At 44.0% G+C, this 19,389-nt stretch overlaps 1 protein-coding gene across 3 annotated transcripts in view; it reads left to right on the top strand.

Moving 5' to 3' along the window:
- DPP8 (dipeptidyl peptidase 8) overlaps positions 1–16,525 on the top strand; it is a 46,177-nt gene extending 29,652 nt beyond the window's left edge. For 2 of the 3 annotated variants that reach the window (XM_087877781.1, XM_087877780.1), the window contains exons 13-20: positions 2,645–2,797; positions 5,131–5,266; positions 5,953–6,098; positions 8,430–8,576; positions 11,530–11,682; positions 13,902–14,044; positions 15,303–15,414; positions 16,137–16,525. In XM_087877781.1, the coding sequence (XP_087733907.1) occupies positions 2,645–2,797; positions 5,131–5,266; positions 5,953–6,098; positions 8,430–8,576; positions 11,530–11,682; positions 13,902–14,044; positions 15,303–15,414; positions 16,137–16,262 (1,116 nt within the window). In that variant the 3' untranslated portion in view covers positions 16,263–16,525. The remainder of the gene's footprint in view (positions 1–2,644; positions 2,798–5,130; positions 5,267–5,952; positions 6,099–8,429; positions 8,577–11,529; positions 11,683–13,901; positions 14,045–15,302; positions 15,415–16,136) is intronic. The other variant, XM_087877782.1, reaches the window with a different exon arrangement.
- The last annotated feature ends 2,864 nt before the right edge of the window (positions 16,526–19,389 follow it).

The following is a 19,389-nucleotide window of genomic DNA, read 5'->3' on the forward strand; positions in this document are numbered from 1 at the left end:
ATAGGATCTCCTGTTTGAGCAGGGGGTTAGACTAGAAGACCTTCAAGATCCCTTCCGACTCATTATTCCTTCCTTCCTTCCTTCCTTCCTTCCTTCCTTCCTTCCTTCCTTCCTTCCTTCCTTCCTTCCTTCCTTCCTTCCTTCCTTCCTTCCTTCCTTCCTTCTGTTCTGTCCCCGTCCCACACACGCACCCCCACAGACGGCCCGGAGTTAATAAGCCACACGACAAAACTCTTTGAAGATAAAGCTGGCAGCAACCCAGTGGCTAGCTGCCAATTCAGACTTTACTCACACAAAACAAAGATTAGGCAGAGTTTCAACAATACAAGGATTAGTCCAAATGCAGTCCGACAAGGCAGGCAGAAGTCCAGTAACGCAGAGATCATGGATTATTTCTAGTTTTTGCTCGTCACAAACTGAACCAGCCACCACACCCACATTTATACCCTGTGGGGTGTGGTCCAGTGACTCAGCTAATCTCTGGCACACCTTCCCTTCTGCTGTGCACGCTTCTCCCTGCGCCTCTGCCGAGGGTCCAGCCAGCACTTATCTTCTTCATCGCTGTCCACATGTGGATGCAGGGATGTGCTTGGCTCTGAGCCTATCTTTTGGCCTTCGGTGTCCTCCGGAGGCATTGCCAGAGAAGAGGGTCCTGGAGAGGGAGGCCTTGCCAACTCCTCTCCCTCACTCTCAGAGCCTGCATCTGTCGATAGCCCAGGCTCAGGCAACGGAGCCACAACACCTTCCTTCCTTCCTTCCTTCCTTCCTTCCTTCCTTCCTTCCTTCCTTCCTTCCTTCCTTCCTTCCTTCCTTCCTTCCTTCCTTCCCTCCCTCCCTCCCTCCCTCCCTCCCTTCCTATCACCCTACAGCTGAACTCTAGGATGCTCATTTCCAAACAACATTTTAATAGGTCATCCAGTCCAACCCCCTGCTCAAGCAGGAGACCCTATTCCAGTGATGGGTTGCCCCCGGTTTAGACCGGTTCACACGAACCGGTAGTAAAACCGGCAGGAGGCTCCGCCCACCAACCCAGATGTCATCAGGAAGCTTCTGCGCATGCGCGCGGTCCCATTGCAAACTGGTAGCAAAGATAAGTAGAACCCACCCCCTGCCCTATACCATTTCAGACAAAAATGGCTTCGGAGAGTCACATGGAGGATTTTGTAGCACTAGGTCAGGGGTTTCCAATCTTGGCAACTTTTTTTTTTTTTTTTAATTGCAAAAGTTTTACAATTACATTTTCACCCCTTTTTTCACCCCCCCCTCCCCAAACTTCCCATCCTCCCTAACCCTCCCTAACCCTCCCCCCCCCAGACTTCCCTATTATGTACTCATAACTAATGACACTGATATATAAGCTTGAACCCATCCCTCCCCCTGTATAATTTTTCCTCTTTGTCTCTTTACATTAAAATATTTCTAATACATTATTTTCAAATAAAAGCTATTTGATACTTTCTAGTTTGGTATTTGTTCTGAACATATTCTATCCACCTTTTCCATTCCCATTCATAAGTCTCTTGTGAACAGTCTTTTAAATATGCTGAAATCTTCGCCATCTCTGCAAAACTAGCCATCTTCAAAGTCCATTCCTCGATAGTGGGCAAAGCTTCATTCTTCCAATATTTACCTATCAACAATCTTGCTGCTGTTATCATATACAATATCAGTTTTATTTCACCCCATGTAAAACCCTTAACTATACCCAATAAAAACAACTGTGGAGAAAATTGAATTTTTTTCCCTCAAAACATTCTGCATGACCCACCAAATTTTTATCCAAAAAGCCTTAACTTTCCTGCAGGTCCACCAAACATGATAATACGTAGCATCTAAACATTCACATCTCCAACATTTTGGCTGAACATTAGGGTACATACATGACAACTTTTTAGGATCTAAATGCCATCTATAAAACATTTTATAAAAATTTTCTCTCAGGTTTTGCGACTGTGTAAATTTAACATTCTGAACCCAAATTTTTTCCCAAGTTTCCAGCATCACTGGTTCTTCAAAATTCTGTGCCCACTTAATCATACAATCTTTAACTAATTCCGTTTCTGAATCTCTTTCTAACAAAACATTATAAAGCCTTTTAATATGCATTGGACCTTTCTCTCTTATATGTCTAACCAATTCTTCCTCATGCAACATAATACCAGTTTTTTGGTCCTCTTTCCATCTCAGTTGTAATTGATTATATTGTAATCAAGTTAAATTAAACCCTTCATCCAACAGTGTCTGTAATGTCTTCAGCTGCCATCTGCCCGCATCTGTGAAAAGAACCTCTTTATATAAAAACCCCCCGAGTGACATTATATTTGTATTCCACAAAGTATGACCAAGATCCAGCCATAGCGGTATTTTATAATCCCATTTGAGTCGGTGCTTCTTCCAAACTCTCATCAAAGAGTCTCTAAGTATATGACTTTTAAATACTTTATCTACTTGGCAACTTTAAGCCTGGAGGACTTCAACTCCCAGAGTTGAAATCTGCCAGGCTTAAAGTTGTGAGGGTTGGAGACCCCCCTGCAATAGGTAATTCTGCATTAACTTCCTTGTCAGACAGTAAAGCTAAAACTGGCATGGCTGCTTGGGTAGAAATGTGAGTCAATTCTGTTTTTTGCTTCTGTTTTTGAATCAGATCCGGGTAGATGAAGTTAACCAACTGGTATATTTTGAAGGTACAAGAGATTCTCCCTTGGAACACCACTTATACGTCGTTAGCTACGAGAACCCCGGAGAAATTCAGCGGCTGACCGAAAACGGTTTCTCACATGCCTGCTATGTTAGTCAGGTACACTAATCTAACCTACCATCTAACCATCATGAAAAGGGCCGGTCTACAAGGGAAGCCAGTTATCTTCTTGAGAAGGTCCTGTCCTGACCATAAATTTGGTACAGGTAGTTCTTGACTCGTTTAGTGACTATTTGAAGTTACAACAGCATTGAAAAAAGTAATTTATGGCCATCTTTCACACTTACGACCATTGTAGCACCTATGACCTTATGACCTATGACCTTATGACCTATGACCTTACGACCTATGATCAAAATTCAGATGCTTGGCATCTGTGATCCCCTTTTGTGACCTTCTAATGACCAAAGTCAGTGGGGAAGCCAAGTTCACTTAACAACCATGTTACTAACTTAACAACGGCAGTGATTCGTTGAACAACGGTGGCAATAAGGGTCATAAAATGGGTCAAAATTCACTTAACAACAGTCTTGCTTAGCAACACAAAAGTTGGACTCAGTTGTGGCCATAAGTCAAGGACTACCCATAGAAGAAACATTGCACCAAGCAGCAATATTCTTTTAGTTTAGCCAGATGTGTGAACTTAGCTGTTGTGAGTTTGTCCCCCAAGTTCTACGGTGTTTGGTGTGTACCAAGTCAGTTATCGGAGCATGATGTTCAGATTCAGTCTGGAGTTGGGTTGATATTTGTGGAAGTAAGCAAGATCAACATCCATGTGGAGATCCCAGTTATAATGCATTGTTTATACACCATAGTAGCTAGGGTCTACAACCCACAAAGTCAAAAGTAAGAAAATTGATAGAGCTTAATGTCGACTTTATTGTCACTTTGAATGTAGACTAATGACATACATTAAAATGAAACTTCATTGCATGCAACTGTCAAAGGGTCACCACCTCCAATATATAGTACATTTGTTGTTGTTAGTTGCGAAGTCGTGTCCAACCCATCGCGACCCCCTGAACAACATTCCTCCAAGTCTTCCTGTCCTCTACCATCCTCTGGAGTCCATTTAAGCTCACGCCGACTGCTTCAGTGACTCCATCCAGCCACCTCGTTCTCTGCCGTCCCCTTCTTCTTTTGCCCTCCATCGTTCCCAGCATTCGGCTCTTCTCCAGGGAGTCCTCCTTTCTCATTAGGTGGCCAAAGCATTTGAGTTTCATCTTCAGGATCTGGCCTTCTGAAGAGCAGTCAGGGTTGATCTCCTCTAGGACTGACCGGTTGGATCGCCTTGCAGTCCAAGGGACTCGCAGGAGTCTTCTCCAGCACCAGAGTTCAAAGGCCTCAATTTTTTGGCTCAAACATGACTAAATAAATGAATGAATACAAAATTATGCATATACCCACATATATTATACGACACAGAGAAACAACACAGTCTATTTTGGATGTATACATGTAACATGGTGAGAAAAACAAATCTTGCGAGTTTACCAGACGGATGGCACAGGGAACAAAGCGGTTACAGAATCAGGTAATCCTGGTAGAAATATTTCAAAACCTTCTCCCAGAGGGGAGCAATAGAAAAGACTGTGAATATGTGGGGTCCCTAACAATGCTTTGAGCTCTAAGCACATAGCGCTTATAAGCAGCATCCTGAATAAAAGGAAGCGAGCTTCCTATAATCTTCTCTGCTGTCCTCACCACTCTCTGTATGGACTTTCTATCTCAAGTTCTGCTGCCACCAAACCAAACAGTGATGCAGTTTGTTAAAACGCTCTCAATCGTGCCTCTGTAAAAAGTGGCCAGGCCAGAAGGAGAAAGATGTGCTCTCTACATCCAACGCAGGAAATGCAGACGCTGGTTTGCACGATAGCTTTGCAGGAAGTTAGATTTGACCTTTAACAACCTTCTTCAATTTGCCAGCATCTCCATTTGCGTTGGGGACTGGAATTCCCTTCATTTGAAGCCGGTGGCGGGATTTCTAAGTCCGTGTTTCTTAGTCTTGGCAACTTGAAAATGTGTGGACTTCAACTTCCAGAATTCTCTAGCCAGCTTTCTGGGAGTCAGAAACCACTACATCTGAGACCCTCCACCTTGCTGTTGGACATTCTCTTCTTCTCTTCCCTTCCATCTTTCCCAGCTTTTTAGAGCCTTTTCCAGAGAGCTGGGTCTTCACACATGTCCATGCTGGCTGGGGAATTCTGGGAGCTGAAGTCAACACATCTTCAAGTTGCCATGGTTGAGAAACACTGTCCTTCATGATAGAACAAATCTCCAACACTTGGTTGGAGAATTGCTCTATTGTGAAGAAACGGAGGTCCAGCTGTATAGTAGAGTTGACCTTGTCCTTGAGGAAAAGCGAAGAAGGAACTGGAATGCAAGCCAACATTGGTTTAGGGGTCTGGTATGATTTCTCTTTCTTTTTGCAGGACTGCGACATGATTATATGTAAATTCAGTAACCAGAAATGCCCCCACCAAGTCTCCCTCTACAAGCTGACTGGACTGGAAGAGGGGATTGCTCAAAGGGGCAAGGAATTCTGGGCTACCATTTTGCATTCTTCAGGTAGGCGACTTTCTCTTGGAGGCCAGGCATGTTTCTGAACTAGGAGGAATGCTCAAGGTGCTGTGGAGCTTGCAATGTTCAGGGGCAATCTGGTTTTATGAGGGAGGGAGGGAGGGAGGGAGGGAGGGAGAAAGGAAGGAAGGAAGGAAGGAAGGAAGGAAGGAAGGAAGGAAGGAAGGAAGGAAGGAAGGAAGGAAGGAAGGAAAATTATTTTCTGCCAAAGACATAAACTTCTGGCTTCTATTGTAGGAAATTGGGCACTTGAAAAAAAGGGAATGGAACGGGAATGGAATGGAAGGGAAGGGAAGGGAAGGGAAGGAAAGGAAAGGAAAGGAAAGGAAAGGAAAGAAGGGAGCATGGGAAGGAAAGGGAGGAAGCAAAGAAGGAAGGAAGGAAGAAAAGGAAAGAAGGAATTTATTTTTTAGTGGAAAACATTTCCGGATCTCCTGAAACTGCAGAAATGGGCATTGAGACCTAATTCAGGTGCCTCATTTGTCCCATGCGACATATTTCAGCCTTTTGAAGCCAGTTTGTTCCCAATTTAAATCTGACTTCTTGCAGATAGGTTTGGGATATTACACCAACAAGAAAGCTACTCAAAATCCAACATCAGCCCTCCCCTCCCTCCCTCCCTCTCTCTCTCTCCTGTTTCCCTCCTTGACCATGCCTTTCTCTGCTTGCTCCAGGATCTCTCCCAGATTACGTCCCACCGGAGATCTTCTCTTTTGAGAGCTCCTCGGGGTTTGTGCTTTATGGGATGATGTACAAGCCCCATGATTTACAACCTGGGAAGAAATACCCCACGGTGCTTTTCATCTATGGGGGCCCACAGGTGAGCTTTCATTTTTGTATTTCAGCCACATTTTTGGGGGGGGAAAAACATCAGTCTGTATTGAGTAGATCTGATTGCTGGTGCCCAGAAGGAGCTCAGTTTGGGACTTGCAGGAATAATCTGTATTTACAGGAAGTGTTTCTCTCCCATAAATGATTTGGTATTTTAGAATTGAGAACTGTACTTGAAAGGCCAAATGGAAACCACTAGAGCACAGGCAGTCCTTGATTTACGACCATAGTTGAGCCCAAAATTTTCGTTGCAAAGCAGGACAGTTGTTCACAGAGTTTTGCTCCATTTTATGACCTTCCTTGCCACCGTTGTTAAGTGAGCCGCTGCAGTTGTTTATTTTATTTTATTTATTTTTATTATTCATATTTCTATGCCGCCCACTCTCCGAGGACTCTGGGCGGCTTACACCAAAGACAGTATACCAAATAGCATATTGCCCCCAACAATCTGGGTCCTCATTTTATCCACCTCGGAAGGATGGAAGGCTGAGTCAACCTTGAGCCGGTGAGATTTGATCCGCTGATCTGCTGAACTAGCAGTCAGCTGAAGTAGCTGCAGTACTGCACTCTAACCACTGCGCCACCTCGGCTCTTTTAACACTTACTAAGTGAACCTGGCTGTCCTATTGACTTTGGTTGTCAGAAGGTCCCCAAAAGTGGATCACGTGACCCTGAAACTGTCTTAAGTACATGCCAGTTGCCAAGCCTCCAAATTTTGATCCTGTGACTATGGAGATGCTGCAACGGTTGTTAAGTGTGAAAAATGGTCATATTTTTGAATGCCACTGTAAGTTGAAAACAAAAGGTTGTACCTCTGACAGGACTACCTGTGACAGAAATCATAATCATGATAAGATGATGGAGGTCATCATCTCATTTACTTAAGTTCTCCGGAACTGAATTTACAGATGCCACTTTGGACCCAGATGAAAGATAACAAAATCTATTCCTTTTTTTTAAAATAGTTTTTATTCAACATTTTTAACTTTTAAAATCACAATTACACTATTACAGCTTTCCGTTATTGAAATTTTTTTTTAATTTCAACTGATCTACAGGCCTATTGTTTTATACATGTACATTCTTATTTCATAGTTACTTATCTTTATACTATATGCAATATTTACATGTCTGCTGCACTCTAAAATATATGTTTTATCCGTTTATTATCTATTTCTGTACATTCACTATACATTAATTTTAGACTTCTTTTCAAGCCAGTTATACCACTTGTTCAGTGGTAGGGTTCAAAAATTTTTACTACCGGTTTTATGGGTGTGGCTTGGTGGGCGTGACATGGCTTGGTGGGCGTGGCTTGGTGGGCGTGGCAGGGGAAGGATACTGTAAAATCTCCATTCCCTCCCGATCAGCTGGGACTTGGGAGGCAGAGTATAGATGGGGGCGGGGCCGGTCAGAATTTTTACTACCCGTTCTCAGAACTACTCAAAATTTCCACTACCAGTTCTCCAGAACTGGTCAGAACCTGCTGAAACCCACCTCTGCACCTCATAATACACCGTTTTTTCTCTGTCCCTTAATTCCATCGTTAATGTGTCCATTTCTGTGTATTCTAGCACCTTTTTTTATATTCATTGTGTTTGATGGAGTGTTTTCTTGTTCCCAATTTTGGGCGAATGTGATTCTGGCTGTGGTAATTATATGGAGCATGATATATTGAATTTCTTTGCTTATATTACCTTTTATTATACCCAAAAGGAATAACTCTGGCTTCATATCAATTTTTTGTTAAAACAATTTCCTCCAACCATTTTTTAATTTTTGTCCAATAATCCCTGGCTTTGGGACATGTCCACCACATGTGGTGAACAAAATCTATTCTTGACGTCAAGTCGAGCACATAGAGATGGGGGAAACTGTGTTTGGTTTATTTTTCACCACCATGAATGCATACTATCCATTTCAGGCAGGGGTGGGTTCTACTTACCTTTACTACCGGTTCGCAGTGGGGCTGCACGCACACTCTTCTGCGCATGCGCAGAAGCGTTTTGGTAACATCAGGGTCGGTGGGCGGGACCTCCTGCTGGTTTTACTACCGGTTCTATAGAACCGGTGCGAACTGGGGGCAACCCTTCACTGATTTCAGGAAGAAAAAAACATTCTGATTGGATATTAACTGTGGATTTACTGAGCATGTCATAATTTACGTGAATATTTGAATATTTCCTAGGTTCTTGGCTGGAATCTGAATTTCCAAAATACACCAGTCCAAGATGTGATTATTTGTGTCTTTTATTGTTCGTTGATGAATAAAAACCAACATCACTAACAAGGATGATGACGCTTCGATGCCTTCTTACAGGTGCAGCTTGTAAACAACGCCTTTAAAGGGGTCAAATATTTCCGACTGAACACGCTGGCTTCCCTGGGGTACGTGGTCGTGGTGCTGGACAACCGAGGTTCCTGCCACCGGGGCCTGGCCTTTGAAGGCACCTTCAAATATAAGATGGTAAATTGTCTCATGAATGGAGGTAGCAAATGTTGAAAGGGACCAATGGTCCTTTCATAGGGTTTTTGAGCATAACATTCTCAGAGACTCTTCCCATCCTGCTTACAATCTTTTTGGACTGTTGCCTTCTGTCAGAAGATACAGGGCAATGAAAACTCGGACCACATGTCCTCTGAATAGTTTTTATCCCAGAGCTACCAGCACCTTGAAGTACCAGCTTCAAGGTGCTGGTACTTACCTATAAAGCCCTTCATGGCATGGGCCGAGGTACTTGAAACCACCTCCTACCAGCCTCCCACTGCCCAGTGTGCTCACATAGGACTGCCCTCCTCCGGGTGTCATCGGCCAGACAATGTCGGCTGGCGGCCCCCAGGATGAGGGCGTTCTCTGTGGTCGCACCGACCCTCTGGAATGGGTTACCCACCGGGCTCCGGACGGCCCCCGACCTCCGCACTTTCCGCGCTGACCTGAAGACATGGCTTTTTCAGCAAATTCCCTGATCTGCCGCGAGGTTTTAATTGTCTGGGGATTTTAAATTGGCTTGTTTTAGCACTATTTTATTGTTATGTTGTTTCTATTCTGTGAGCCGCCCTGAGTCCTACGGGAGAAGGGCGGCATATAAATTTGATAAAATAAATAAATAATGGCACTCAATCATGAACTAAAGGGCCACCATCAGTGAGCTGTTGGACAGCATTATTTGGTCTCTTTGTGTAGATGTTTTGGTGGTTTAGGAGTGGGGAATTGTGGTGGGTGGGGGTGTGTTTAGGGATTGTTATGTGTGTTGGACCTGGTCTTTGGGTGTTAAGTGAATCTCATTGTATGGGTATACTGTGTATACACCTACAATGACAATAAAGTTATTTATTTATTTATTTATTTATTTATTATTATTATTTTGTAATTTTGGGTGTCCTCTGGACCAGTGTCAGGCCTGGAAGCCATCTTTGGTGTTAGGCCTTCAGACCAGTGATGGGTTTCAAAATTTTTTACTACCGGTTCTGTGGGTGTGGCTTGGTGGGTGTGGCATGGCTTGGTGGCCGTGGCTTGGTGGGCGTGGCAGGGGAAGGATACTATAAAATCTCCATTCCCACCCCAATCAGCTGGGACTCGGAAGGCAGAGAATAGATGGGGGCAGGGCCAGTCAGAATTTTTACTACCGGTTTTCCGAACTACTCAAAATTTCCGCTACCGGTTCTGCAGAACTGGTCAGAACCTGCTGAAACCCACCTCTGCTTCAGACCTGCCACGTTTACTACTGTGGGGAACTGGGAAGGGGGATTGTATATATAGTCATAATAACATTCCTTTCTCAGAGAGTCAAGGACAACTTGCCCTGCACCTGGAGGGCTGTGACTGGGAGACATCTCCAGTTGGGACGATGTTTGATTGGACCATGTGATGGGCATGTTGGTGCTGGGACAGGGACTTGAACTTTTCTTTGGGTGGGGAAAACCTGGAAACTTTCAGATTTGAGTTTTCCCAGATGTGCCAATATGACATCTCTAATAAAATGGAACTTTGAGGAACTTCAAGCCTTGGAATTTTCTTTCGTTGGCAGTGTTACTTGGAACTTTGACAACCAAACTTAGTCAGACTGCTGACTAAGGAATTCTGGGAGTTGAAGTCCTACCTGTTCTCTGTTTCTCTGTTCTCATTCTCAGTTGGGGGAAGAGCAGAGCCCTCAAAAGTGACGGTAAACATTAACAGTGAATAAACATACAAGCCAGAGCGAAGTTCTTTTTAGCTGGGAATGTGAAGAGAGAAGCTTGAGTTCAGTATCCTTTCCATACATGAGTAAGAATACCAACCTCATCCTGAAAGCAGGACAAGAAGCAACGGATGGAAATTGATCAAGGAGAGATCCAACCTAGAACTAAGGAGAAATATCCTATCAGTGGGAACAATTAAACAGTGGAACAGCTTGCCTTCAGAAGTAGCAGTCTTCCAATATTTGAGGGGCTGTCCCAGAGAGAAAGGGGTCAACCTATTTTCCAAAGCAGCTCAAGACTGGGCAAGAAACAATGGATGGAAACTGATCAAGGATAGATTTTTCTGACAGTGAGAACAATCAACTAGTGGAACAGAAGTTGCCTTCGGATGTTGTGGGAGCTTCATCACTGGAAGCTTTCAAGAAGAGACTGGACTGCCATCTGTCAGAAATGGTGTACGCAGGGTCTCCTGCTTGGGCCGGGGGTTGGACTAGATGACCTAACAAGGTTCCTTTCAACTCTATTAATCTATTCTATATTTAAATGTTGTGGATGCTCCATCACTGGAGGCTTTTAAGAAGAGACAGGACAGCTATTTGTCCAGAATTGTATAAAGTCTCCTGTTTGAGCAGGGGGTTGGACTAGAAAACCTCCAAGGCAGTGGTGAAATGTAAAATTTGTTACTATCGGTTCTGTGGGCATGGCTTGAGGGGGGGGGGTTAATATGATTGAGTGGGCGTGACCAACTTTTTTTTTTTTACTTTTAAAACCATTTTTTCTACAATTTGTAAAAAAATGCTTTTAAAGCTTCTGATGATCCCAGCTGACTTGCCTGATCGGCAGAGGCTTTTTTCCCTTTTAAAAACATTTTTTTCTATAACCTCTTTGACTGAAGAGGTTGCAGAAAAAAATGCTTTGAAAAGTCTCTGACGATCCCAGCTGAGCCGCATGATCATCAGAGGCTTTTTTTTTTTACTTTTAAAAGCAATTTTCGGCCAAAGAGGTTGTAGAAAAAAAAAGCCTCTGATGATTGCGCGGCTCAGCTGGGCAATGGGGGGGGCAGGGATTTTTGCTACCGGTTCTCCAAACCACCCGCCTCCATCGCTAACGGATCGGGCAATCCGGTCTGAACTGGGAGCATTTCACCCCTGCTCCAAGGTCCCTTCTAATTCTGTTATTCTCTAATTTATACACTTGGTGATATTTTTCCCCCATGCCTGTTTTTTTTTCTCTTCCAACAGGGACAAATTGAAATCGTTGACCAAGTGGAGGGCTTACAGTATTTGGCTTCCCGATACGAGTTCATCGATTTAGACCGGGTTGGCATTCATGGCTGGTCGTACGGTGGATTTCTTTCCCTGGTGGCCTTGCTGCAGAGGCCAGAGATCTTCAAGGTTGGTTCCCCTGCCACGGCCCATTTCCTTCCTCTGGGCACGTGTGATGTGGATGTGTAGAAGGTCCAGGGGTGACATGATAGCGGTATTCCAGTACTTGAGGGGCTGCCACAAAGAAGAAGGGGTCAAATTATTATCCAAAGCACCAGAAAGCAAGACACAGCAGTGAAATCCGGCCGGATCTATCCGGCTTGCACAAGCCGGTAGGGCCGGTGACGGGAGGCTCCGCCCATCTGCCAGGACATCATCATCAGTAGTGGGTTTCAATTCCCGGCGCTACCGGGAGAGTGCGTGCGGTGCACAGTGCTTCTGCACATGCGCAGAAGGTTCTGTCCATGCGCAGAGCGTTGTTGGTTTTTTAAAGTTTTTTATTTATAATACAAATTAAAAACAATGGACATAGTGTGACATCTCCAGTTGAAACATTTTTATCAAATTTCGTCACATAAATAATACACTTATTTACACTAATGATCACATTTCAAATACGCATATTCCTTCATCCATATAAATTATTTCGATATCTAATTCAGTCGTATCTATCATAACAAATTAGCATAAAAACTTCCAAACATTTTACTCGTCAGTGGTCCTATATCCCACCATTTCTCCTCCTTTCCAACCAATAATAAAATTTGTTCCAGATTTCATAATACTCTGATTCATTCTTATCTTTAAGTTCCAAGGTCAGTCTGTCCATTTCCACGCAAATTAATATTTTAGCTAACACTTCTTCTTCTGTGGGGGTCTCTTTGTTTTTTCCATTTTTGTGCAAAAGCCAATCTTGCTGCTGTTAGAATGTGTAACGTTAGGTAAATTGTGCTCTTGTTGTATTTACCCTCACATTAGCAAAAAGCATTCTGGTTTTGCTTCTATATTTTGCATTAGTATTTCCCAGGAGTGAAATGCTCCCGGTTCGGACCGGATCGCCCGATCCGGTAGCGATGGAGGTGGGTGGTTCGGAGAACCCGTAGCAAAAATCCCTGCCCCCCCTCCATACCCAGCTGAGCCATGGCACAATCATCAGAGGCTTTTTTTAACTTTTAAAAGCATTTTTTCTACAATTCTTTGGCCAAAAAATTGCTTTTAAAGGTTAAAAAAAAAAGCCTCTGATGATCGCGCGGCTCAGCTGGGATCCTCAAAGGCTTTTAAAAGCATTTTTTCTACAACCTCTTCTTTTAAATGCCTCTGACGATCAGGCAACTCAGCTTGGATCGGCAGAAGCATTTAAAAGAAAAAAAACCTCTGCTGATCAGGCAACTCAGCTTGGATCATCAGAGGCATTTAAAAGAAAAAAAGCCTCTGCTGATCAGGCAACTCAGCTGGGATCGTCAGAGGCATTTAAAAGAAAAAAAAGCCTCTGCTGATCAGGCAACTTAGCTGGGATCGTCAGAGGCATTTAAAAGAAAAAAAGCCTCTGCTGATCAGGCAACTCAGCTGGGATCATCAGAGGCATTTAAAAGAAAAAAAAGCCTCTGCTGATCAGGCAACTTAGCTGGGATCGTCAGAGGCATTTAAAAGAAAAAAAAGCCTCTGCTGATCAGGCAACTTAGCTGGGATCGTCAGAGGCATTTAAAAGAAAAAAAGCCTCTGCTGATCAGGCAACTCAGCTGGGATCATCAGAGGCATTTAAAAGAAAAAAAAGCCTCTGCTGATCAGGCAACTTAGCTGGGATCGTCAGAGGCATTTAAAAGAAAAAAAGCCTCTGCTGATCAGGCAATTTAGCTGGGATCGTCAGAGCCTTTTGAAAGCATTTTTTTACAACCTCTTCCCTGAAGAGGTTGTAGAAAAAATGGTTTTAAAAGTAAAAAAAAAAAAAAAAAGGCCACGCCCACCCAGTCACATTACCCCCACCACCAAGCCACGCCCACAGAACCGTTAGTAACAAATTTTAGATTTCACCACGGTTATCTCCTCTATCCATTGTCTTATCTGGTGCGTTTTTGATGACGTCTGGGTGGGTGGGCGGAGCCTCTCACCGCCTCCGCTACCGAGTCATCCGTACTGGGACGAACCGGTAGCAACCCACCACTGGTCATCACGTCCCGTTTTTGACCCTCTGCCCATGCACAGAAGAGGCGCACGCTCACAATTCCGATCCGGTAGTGAAGGTAAGTGCATTTTACCCCTGGCAAGACAAGAAGGAATGGATAGGCTGGGATCTATTCGAGACAGCTCTTCCAAATGTTTACAGCCAACTTGACTTTTCTTTGTTGCAGGTTGCAGTTGCGGGTGCTCCGGTCACGTTGTGGCTTTTCTACGACACGGGTTACACGGAGCGTTACATGGGACACCCGGACAATAACGAACAGGGTTATTGTTTGGGCTCCGTAGCTATGCAGGCAGAGAAATTCCCTTCACAGTAAGTATACGTGATACTTTTTTTTTTTTTTTTTAATTTGATTTATATGCCGCCCTTCTCCGGAGACTCAGGGTGGCTTACAATGCGTTAAGCAATAGCCTTCATACTTTTGTATATTTTATACAAAGTCAGCTTATTGCCCCCACAAACTGGGTCCTCATTTCACCTACCTTAGAAAGGATGGAAGGCTGAGTCAACCTTGAGCCTTGGAGAGATTCGAACCAGCAGAAATTGCAGGCAGCTGTGTTAATAACAGGATGCACTAAACCACTGTACTGTCAAGGCTCTTAAATACTTATATACTTAAATAAAGAATATAAAAAATGTTTTTTTTATAAAAAGGAAAAAAGAAAACATGCATCTCTCTAATACAGGTAGTCCTCAATTTACAGCAATCCAGTTAGTGACCGTTCCAAGTTACAACAGCACTGAAAAAAAAATGACTTAGGATCATTTTTAACCCTGACGACCGTTGCAACATTCCTGTGGTCACGTGATCCAAATTCAGGCCCTTGGCAACTGACTCATATTTATGACGGTTGCGATGTCCCGAGGTCCTGTGATCCCCTTTTGCGACCGTCTGACAAGCAAAGTCAATGGGGAAGCCGGATTCGCTTAACAACTGTGTTGCTAATTTAACAACTGCAGTGATTCACTGAACAAACGTGGCAAGAAAAGTCGTAAAATTGGGCAAAAGTCACTTAACAAATTTCTCACTTAACAACATAAATTCTGGGTACAATTGTGGTCATAAATTGAGGACTACCTATAATAAGATTTTTTTTTCAGTGATGGCTTTGACAAATGTTTAAACTGAGTATGCCTTAGAACAGTGTTTCTCAACCTTGGAAGCTTGAAGATGGGTGGACTTCAACTCCCAGAATCCCCCAGCCAGCGGTGCTGGCTGGGGGATTCTGGGAGTTGAAGTCCATCCATCTTCAAGCTACCAAGGTTAAGAAACACTGCCTTGGAAGCTGAGGCACAAATATATGTGCTCTGAGCAATAAAATTATTGGGAAGAAAACCAGTTCTAGTATTGTTGCTGGATTTAGCTTTTTTGCTTTTCATCCCAGTTGCTCTCTTTGACTGATTTTTATTTGTTCTTTTTGGTCATTAGGTGATTTTATAAAATACTACATTCCCACATGTGGGGGGAAAAAAATCTGCAGGAAATATAATAGTTAATTTCTGTGAAGCCACTGGATTGTACTTCTAATTACATTTTTCCTGTTTTTTTTTTTTTTGTCGCTTTCTTCAGACCCAACCGATTATTGCTACTGCATGGATTCCTGGATGAAAATGTTCATTTTGCACATACTAGTATTTTGCTGAGCTTCCTGGTCAGGGCTGGGAAACCCTACGACCTCCAGGTAACAGAGAAACTTGTGCAGCTCGAAAATGCAAAGGTTAAAATGGGTCTGGTTTGGGCTGGATGTCACAGAGGGGGCAAGGCTGAGGCAGGATCAGGACCACGGAGAGCTCCTGGCTAACTCTCAAGGGAGATGTTGTTCTTTTATTCCAATGAAATGAATCCAGGTCAACCCTTTTCCTCCTGGCTTCGATAGCCTGCAGCTCTTTCAGACCCTCGGAATCTTGTAGAACTGGGAAATTACAAAAGGAATTTAGGATGAATAAAGGTGGTGTACAGGTGGTCCTTGACTTACCACTGTTTCTTAGTAACCATTTGACGTTGTGATGTACCTGGTACAAGGGAGTTACAACCCAGCCCTGATGGTTACTTTCTCAGAGTCACGTGACCACTCTTCTGATGTCCCTCAGGGGGTCATGTGACCACACTTCAGGTGCTAGGCAACCCATGTTTACTGCCATTTGCAGAGTCCCTCGGTCACGTGACCAGATTTTACGACAGTTTTGCGGGAAAGCAGACATCGTTTCCCCCCTTCTCAAAGGTTGGCATCAAACAGCTCAGTTTTCCGTAGGTCTAGGCGGAAAGAAACAGTCTAAATTTTCTTGAGGTGCTAGGACGTGGGTGAACACCTGGCGCCCTCTTCCCCAGAAATCCTGAGGATTGGATCCCAGCCTTCTGCATCCCAGTCACAGCTGGATTTCTTTCGCTTTCTTCCTCCCCCAGATTTATCCACAGGAGCGGCACAGTATCCGGGTCCCCGAATCTGGAGAACACTATGAACTTCACCTCTTGTACTACCTCCAGGAGAATCTGGGATCGCACATGGCCGCGCTGAAGGCAATGCCCTGAACCCCTGAACCCCAGGACTTCTCGGCATGACGCGTCCACAGCTGTTTAACCAAACATGAGTGCTTGAATGGTGCCTTCCTTTCTGGTGCCTGCTTCTAACCGAGAGAGAAATCTACCCGCTACCCGGCTTGATTGAATGATCCTCCTCCTTTTTCAGGAACACCTCCCCCTCCCCCCCTCCGCCCCCGGTGCCATACAGGAGATGATTGTACAGCAAAAGAGTAATTTTAAATGTAAATAATAAAACGGATGGCTGTACAGTCTCTTGGATTCTGGGCTTCTTCCCTAACCAGTGTAACGTTGGTTACAGAACAATAGCAATAGCTCTTAGACTTATATACCACTTCACAGTGCTTTGCAGCCCTCTCTAAGCGGTTTACAGACTCAGCTTATGGCCCCCAACAATCTGGGTCCTCGTTTATCTGATTTCAGAATGATTGAAGGTTGAGTCAACCTTGGACCCAGTCAGGATCGAACTCCTGGCAGTGGGCAGAGTCAGCCTGCAGTACTACATTCTGATAGATGATAGATAGATAGGTAGATAGATAGATAGATAGATAGATAGATAGATAGATAGATAGATGATAGATGGATAGATAGATGATAGATAGATAGATAGATAGATAGATAGATAGATAGATAGATGATAGGTAGATGGATAGATAGATAGATAGATAGATAGATAGATAGATAGATAGATAGATAGATAGATGATTGATAGATGATAGATGGATAGATAGATAATAGATAGATAGATAGATAGATAGATAGATAGATAGATAGATAGATAGATAGATGATTGATAGATAGATAGATGATAGATAGATAGATGATTGATAGATAGATGATAGACAGACAGACAGACAGTGAGAGACAGATAAGACATAGAGAGCACTAGCACTTAGACTTATATACCACTTTTACAGCCCTCTAAGCTGTTTACAGACTCAGCCTATGGCCCCCAACAATCCGGGTCTTCATTTAACTGATTTCAGAATGATTGAAGGTTGAGTCAACCTTGACCCAGTCAGGATTGGACTCTTGGCAGTGGGCAGAGTCAGCCTTCAGTACTACATTCTGATAGATAGATAGATAGATAGATAGATAGATAGATAGATAGATAGATAGATAGATAGATAGATAGATAGATAGATAGATAGACAGACAGACAGACAGACAGACAGACAGATAGACATAGAGAGCACTAGCACTTAGACTTATTTACCTCTTTACAGTGCTTTTACAGCTCTCTAAGTGGTTTACAGAGTCAGCCTCTTGCCATCGACAATCTGGGTCCCCATTTAACCAATTTCATCAATGGAATAGCTCAATTCTCAGAGCTTTGGGTGCTCCACCACTGGCGGTTTTCAAGAATAGATTGGGCAACCATTTGCCCAGGATGGTATACATTGGGCAGGGATGGACTAGAAGACCTCCAAGATCCCTTCCAGCCCTATGATTCTATTTTTCTATCTCTCAATCAGGTCAAAACAGTTTGCTTGGGAATGTTTTATTTTTCTTCACTGTTCTCCCGAGAAAACCTGTAATGGAGCAGCTCCTATATCTCTGTTAAAAGCAAGCTCTCCGAATTATTCAGAATGATTTGGACCTTGGGGTTTTCTAGATTTGGTCTCTTCCAACCCTGTTATTCTATGTTCTGCATTCTTCACGTTGTCTTGGGGCCTAGTAGCACAGAATGTCATTCCCAAAGTGTGGGTGTATATCTAGCAAGAGGAAGGTTTTTAACACACTTAGCATTTTTGGTTTTCTGAAACACAATTCTGAAGATCCTGTTTGATTGACTCGTAATGGGCTCATTCTAGGGGTGAAATCCAGCAGGTTCTGACAGGTTCTCCAGAACCGGTAGGGGAAATTTTGAGAAGTTCAGAGAACTGGCAAATACCACCTCTGGCTGGCCCCAGAGTCGGGTGGGAATGGGGACTTTGCAGTATCCTTCCCCTGCCATGCCCACTAAGCCACACCCACCAAACTACTCCATGCCCACCAAGCCACGCCCACACAACCGGTAGTAAAAAAATTTGAAACCCACACACCTTAAAGTTGCTTAGATGGAGAAACACCAGGGGTGAAATCCAGCAGGTTCTGACTGGTTCTGGAGAACCGGTAGTGGAAATTTTGAGCAGTTTGGAGAACCGGCAAATACCACCTCTGGCTGGCCCCAGAGTGGGGTGAGAATGGAGATTTTGCAATATCCTTCCCCTAAGAGAGGAGGGAATGGGGATTTTGCAGTCTCCTTCCCCTGGAATGGGGTGGGAATGGGGATTTTGCAGTATCCTTCCCCTGCAATGCCCACTAAGCCACGTCCACCAAACCACTCCATGCCCACCAAGCCACACCCACAGAACCAGTAGTAAAAAAAATGTAATTTCACCACTGGCTCATTCCTGCCTGAAATACACGGACACAACTGGAGTCACTGCCATTAACTACACACATTGGTGCAAACCAAAAGAAACATTGGTTAATAGGGCGGGGAAGTATTTTCTCTGTTGTTAGCCCTCTTCTAAGGAAAAACCCAGCTTCAATTTTCCCAATTTTTATTCAATAAACAACAATTAGCCAGATGCTCTATATCTTCCTACAACTTTCAGGGACAAGCACACAAACAGAAAAGAAAAAGAAAGTGGTAGATGTGAAACTATATCAATAAATGTCAGCTAGATTGCTTCACTTCATTTTGATTATTAGTTTTGGATGCATCAGATTAACAGAGTTGGAAGGGACCTTGGAGGTCATCTAGTCCAACCCCCTGCCCAAGCAGGAGACCCTACACCCGTGATGGCGAACCTATGGCACGCATGCCACAGGTGGCACGCGGAGCCATATCGGTGGGCATGTGAGCTCAGCTCCAGCGCACATATGCACGCCAGCCAGCTGGTTTTCGAGCTTTCTGGGCCCACCGGAACTTGGCAAACGGGCTGTTTCTGACCCCTGGAGGGCCTCCGAGGAGGTGGGGAAGGCTGTTTTCGCCCTCCCCAGGCTCCAGAGCCTCTCTAGCAAAAAACAGGCCTATCGCCCCCCTGTGCCATCGCGTGCCAAAAGCAGGGCAAGCGTGGGAGGGGTCGTGTGCGCATGCACGGGGGCAGGGCGCATAGAATTATGGGTA

Source organism: Pantherophis guttatus, chromosome 13, assembly GCF_059756535.1.
Source record: "Pantherophis guttatus breed Tessera chromosome 13, ASM5975653v1, whole genome shotgun sequence".
Classification (NCBI taxonomy): Eukaryota; Metazoa; Chordata; class Lepidosauria; order Squamata; family Colubridae; genus Pantherophis; species Pantherophis guttatus.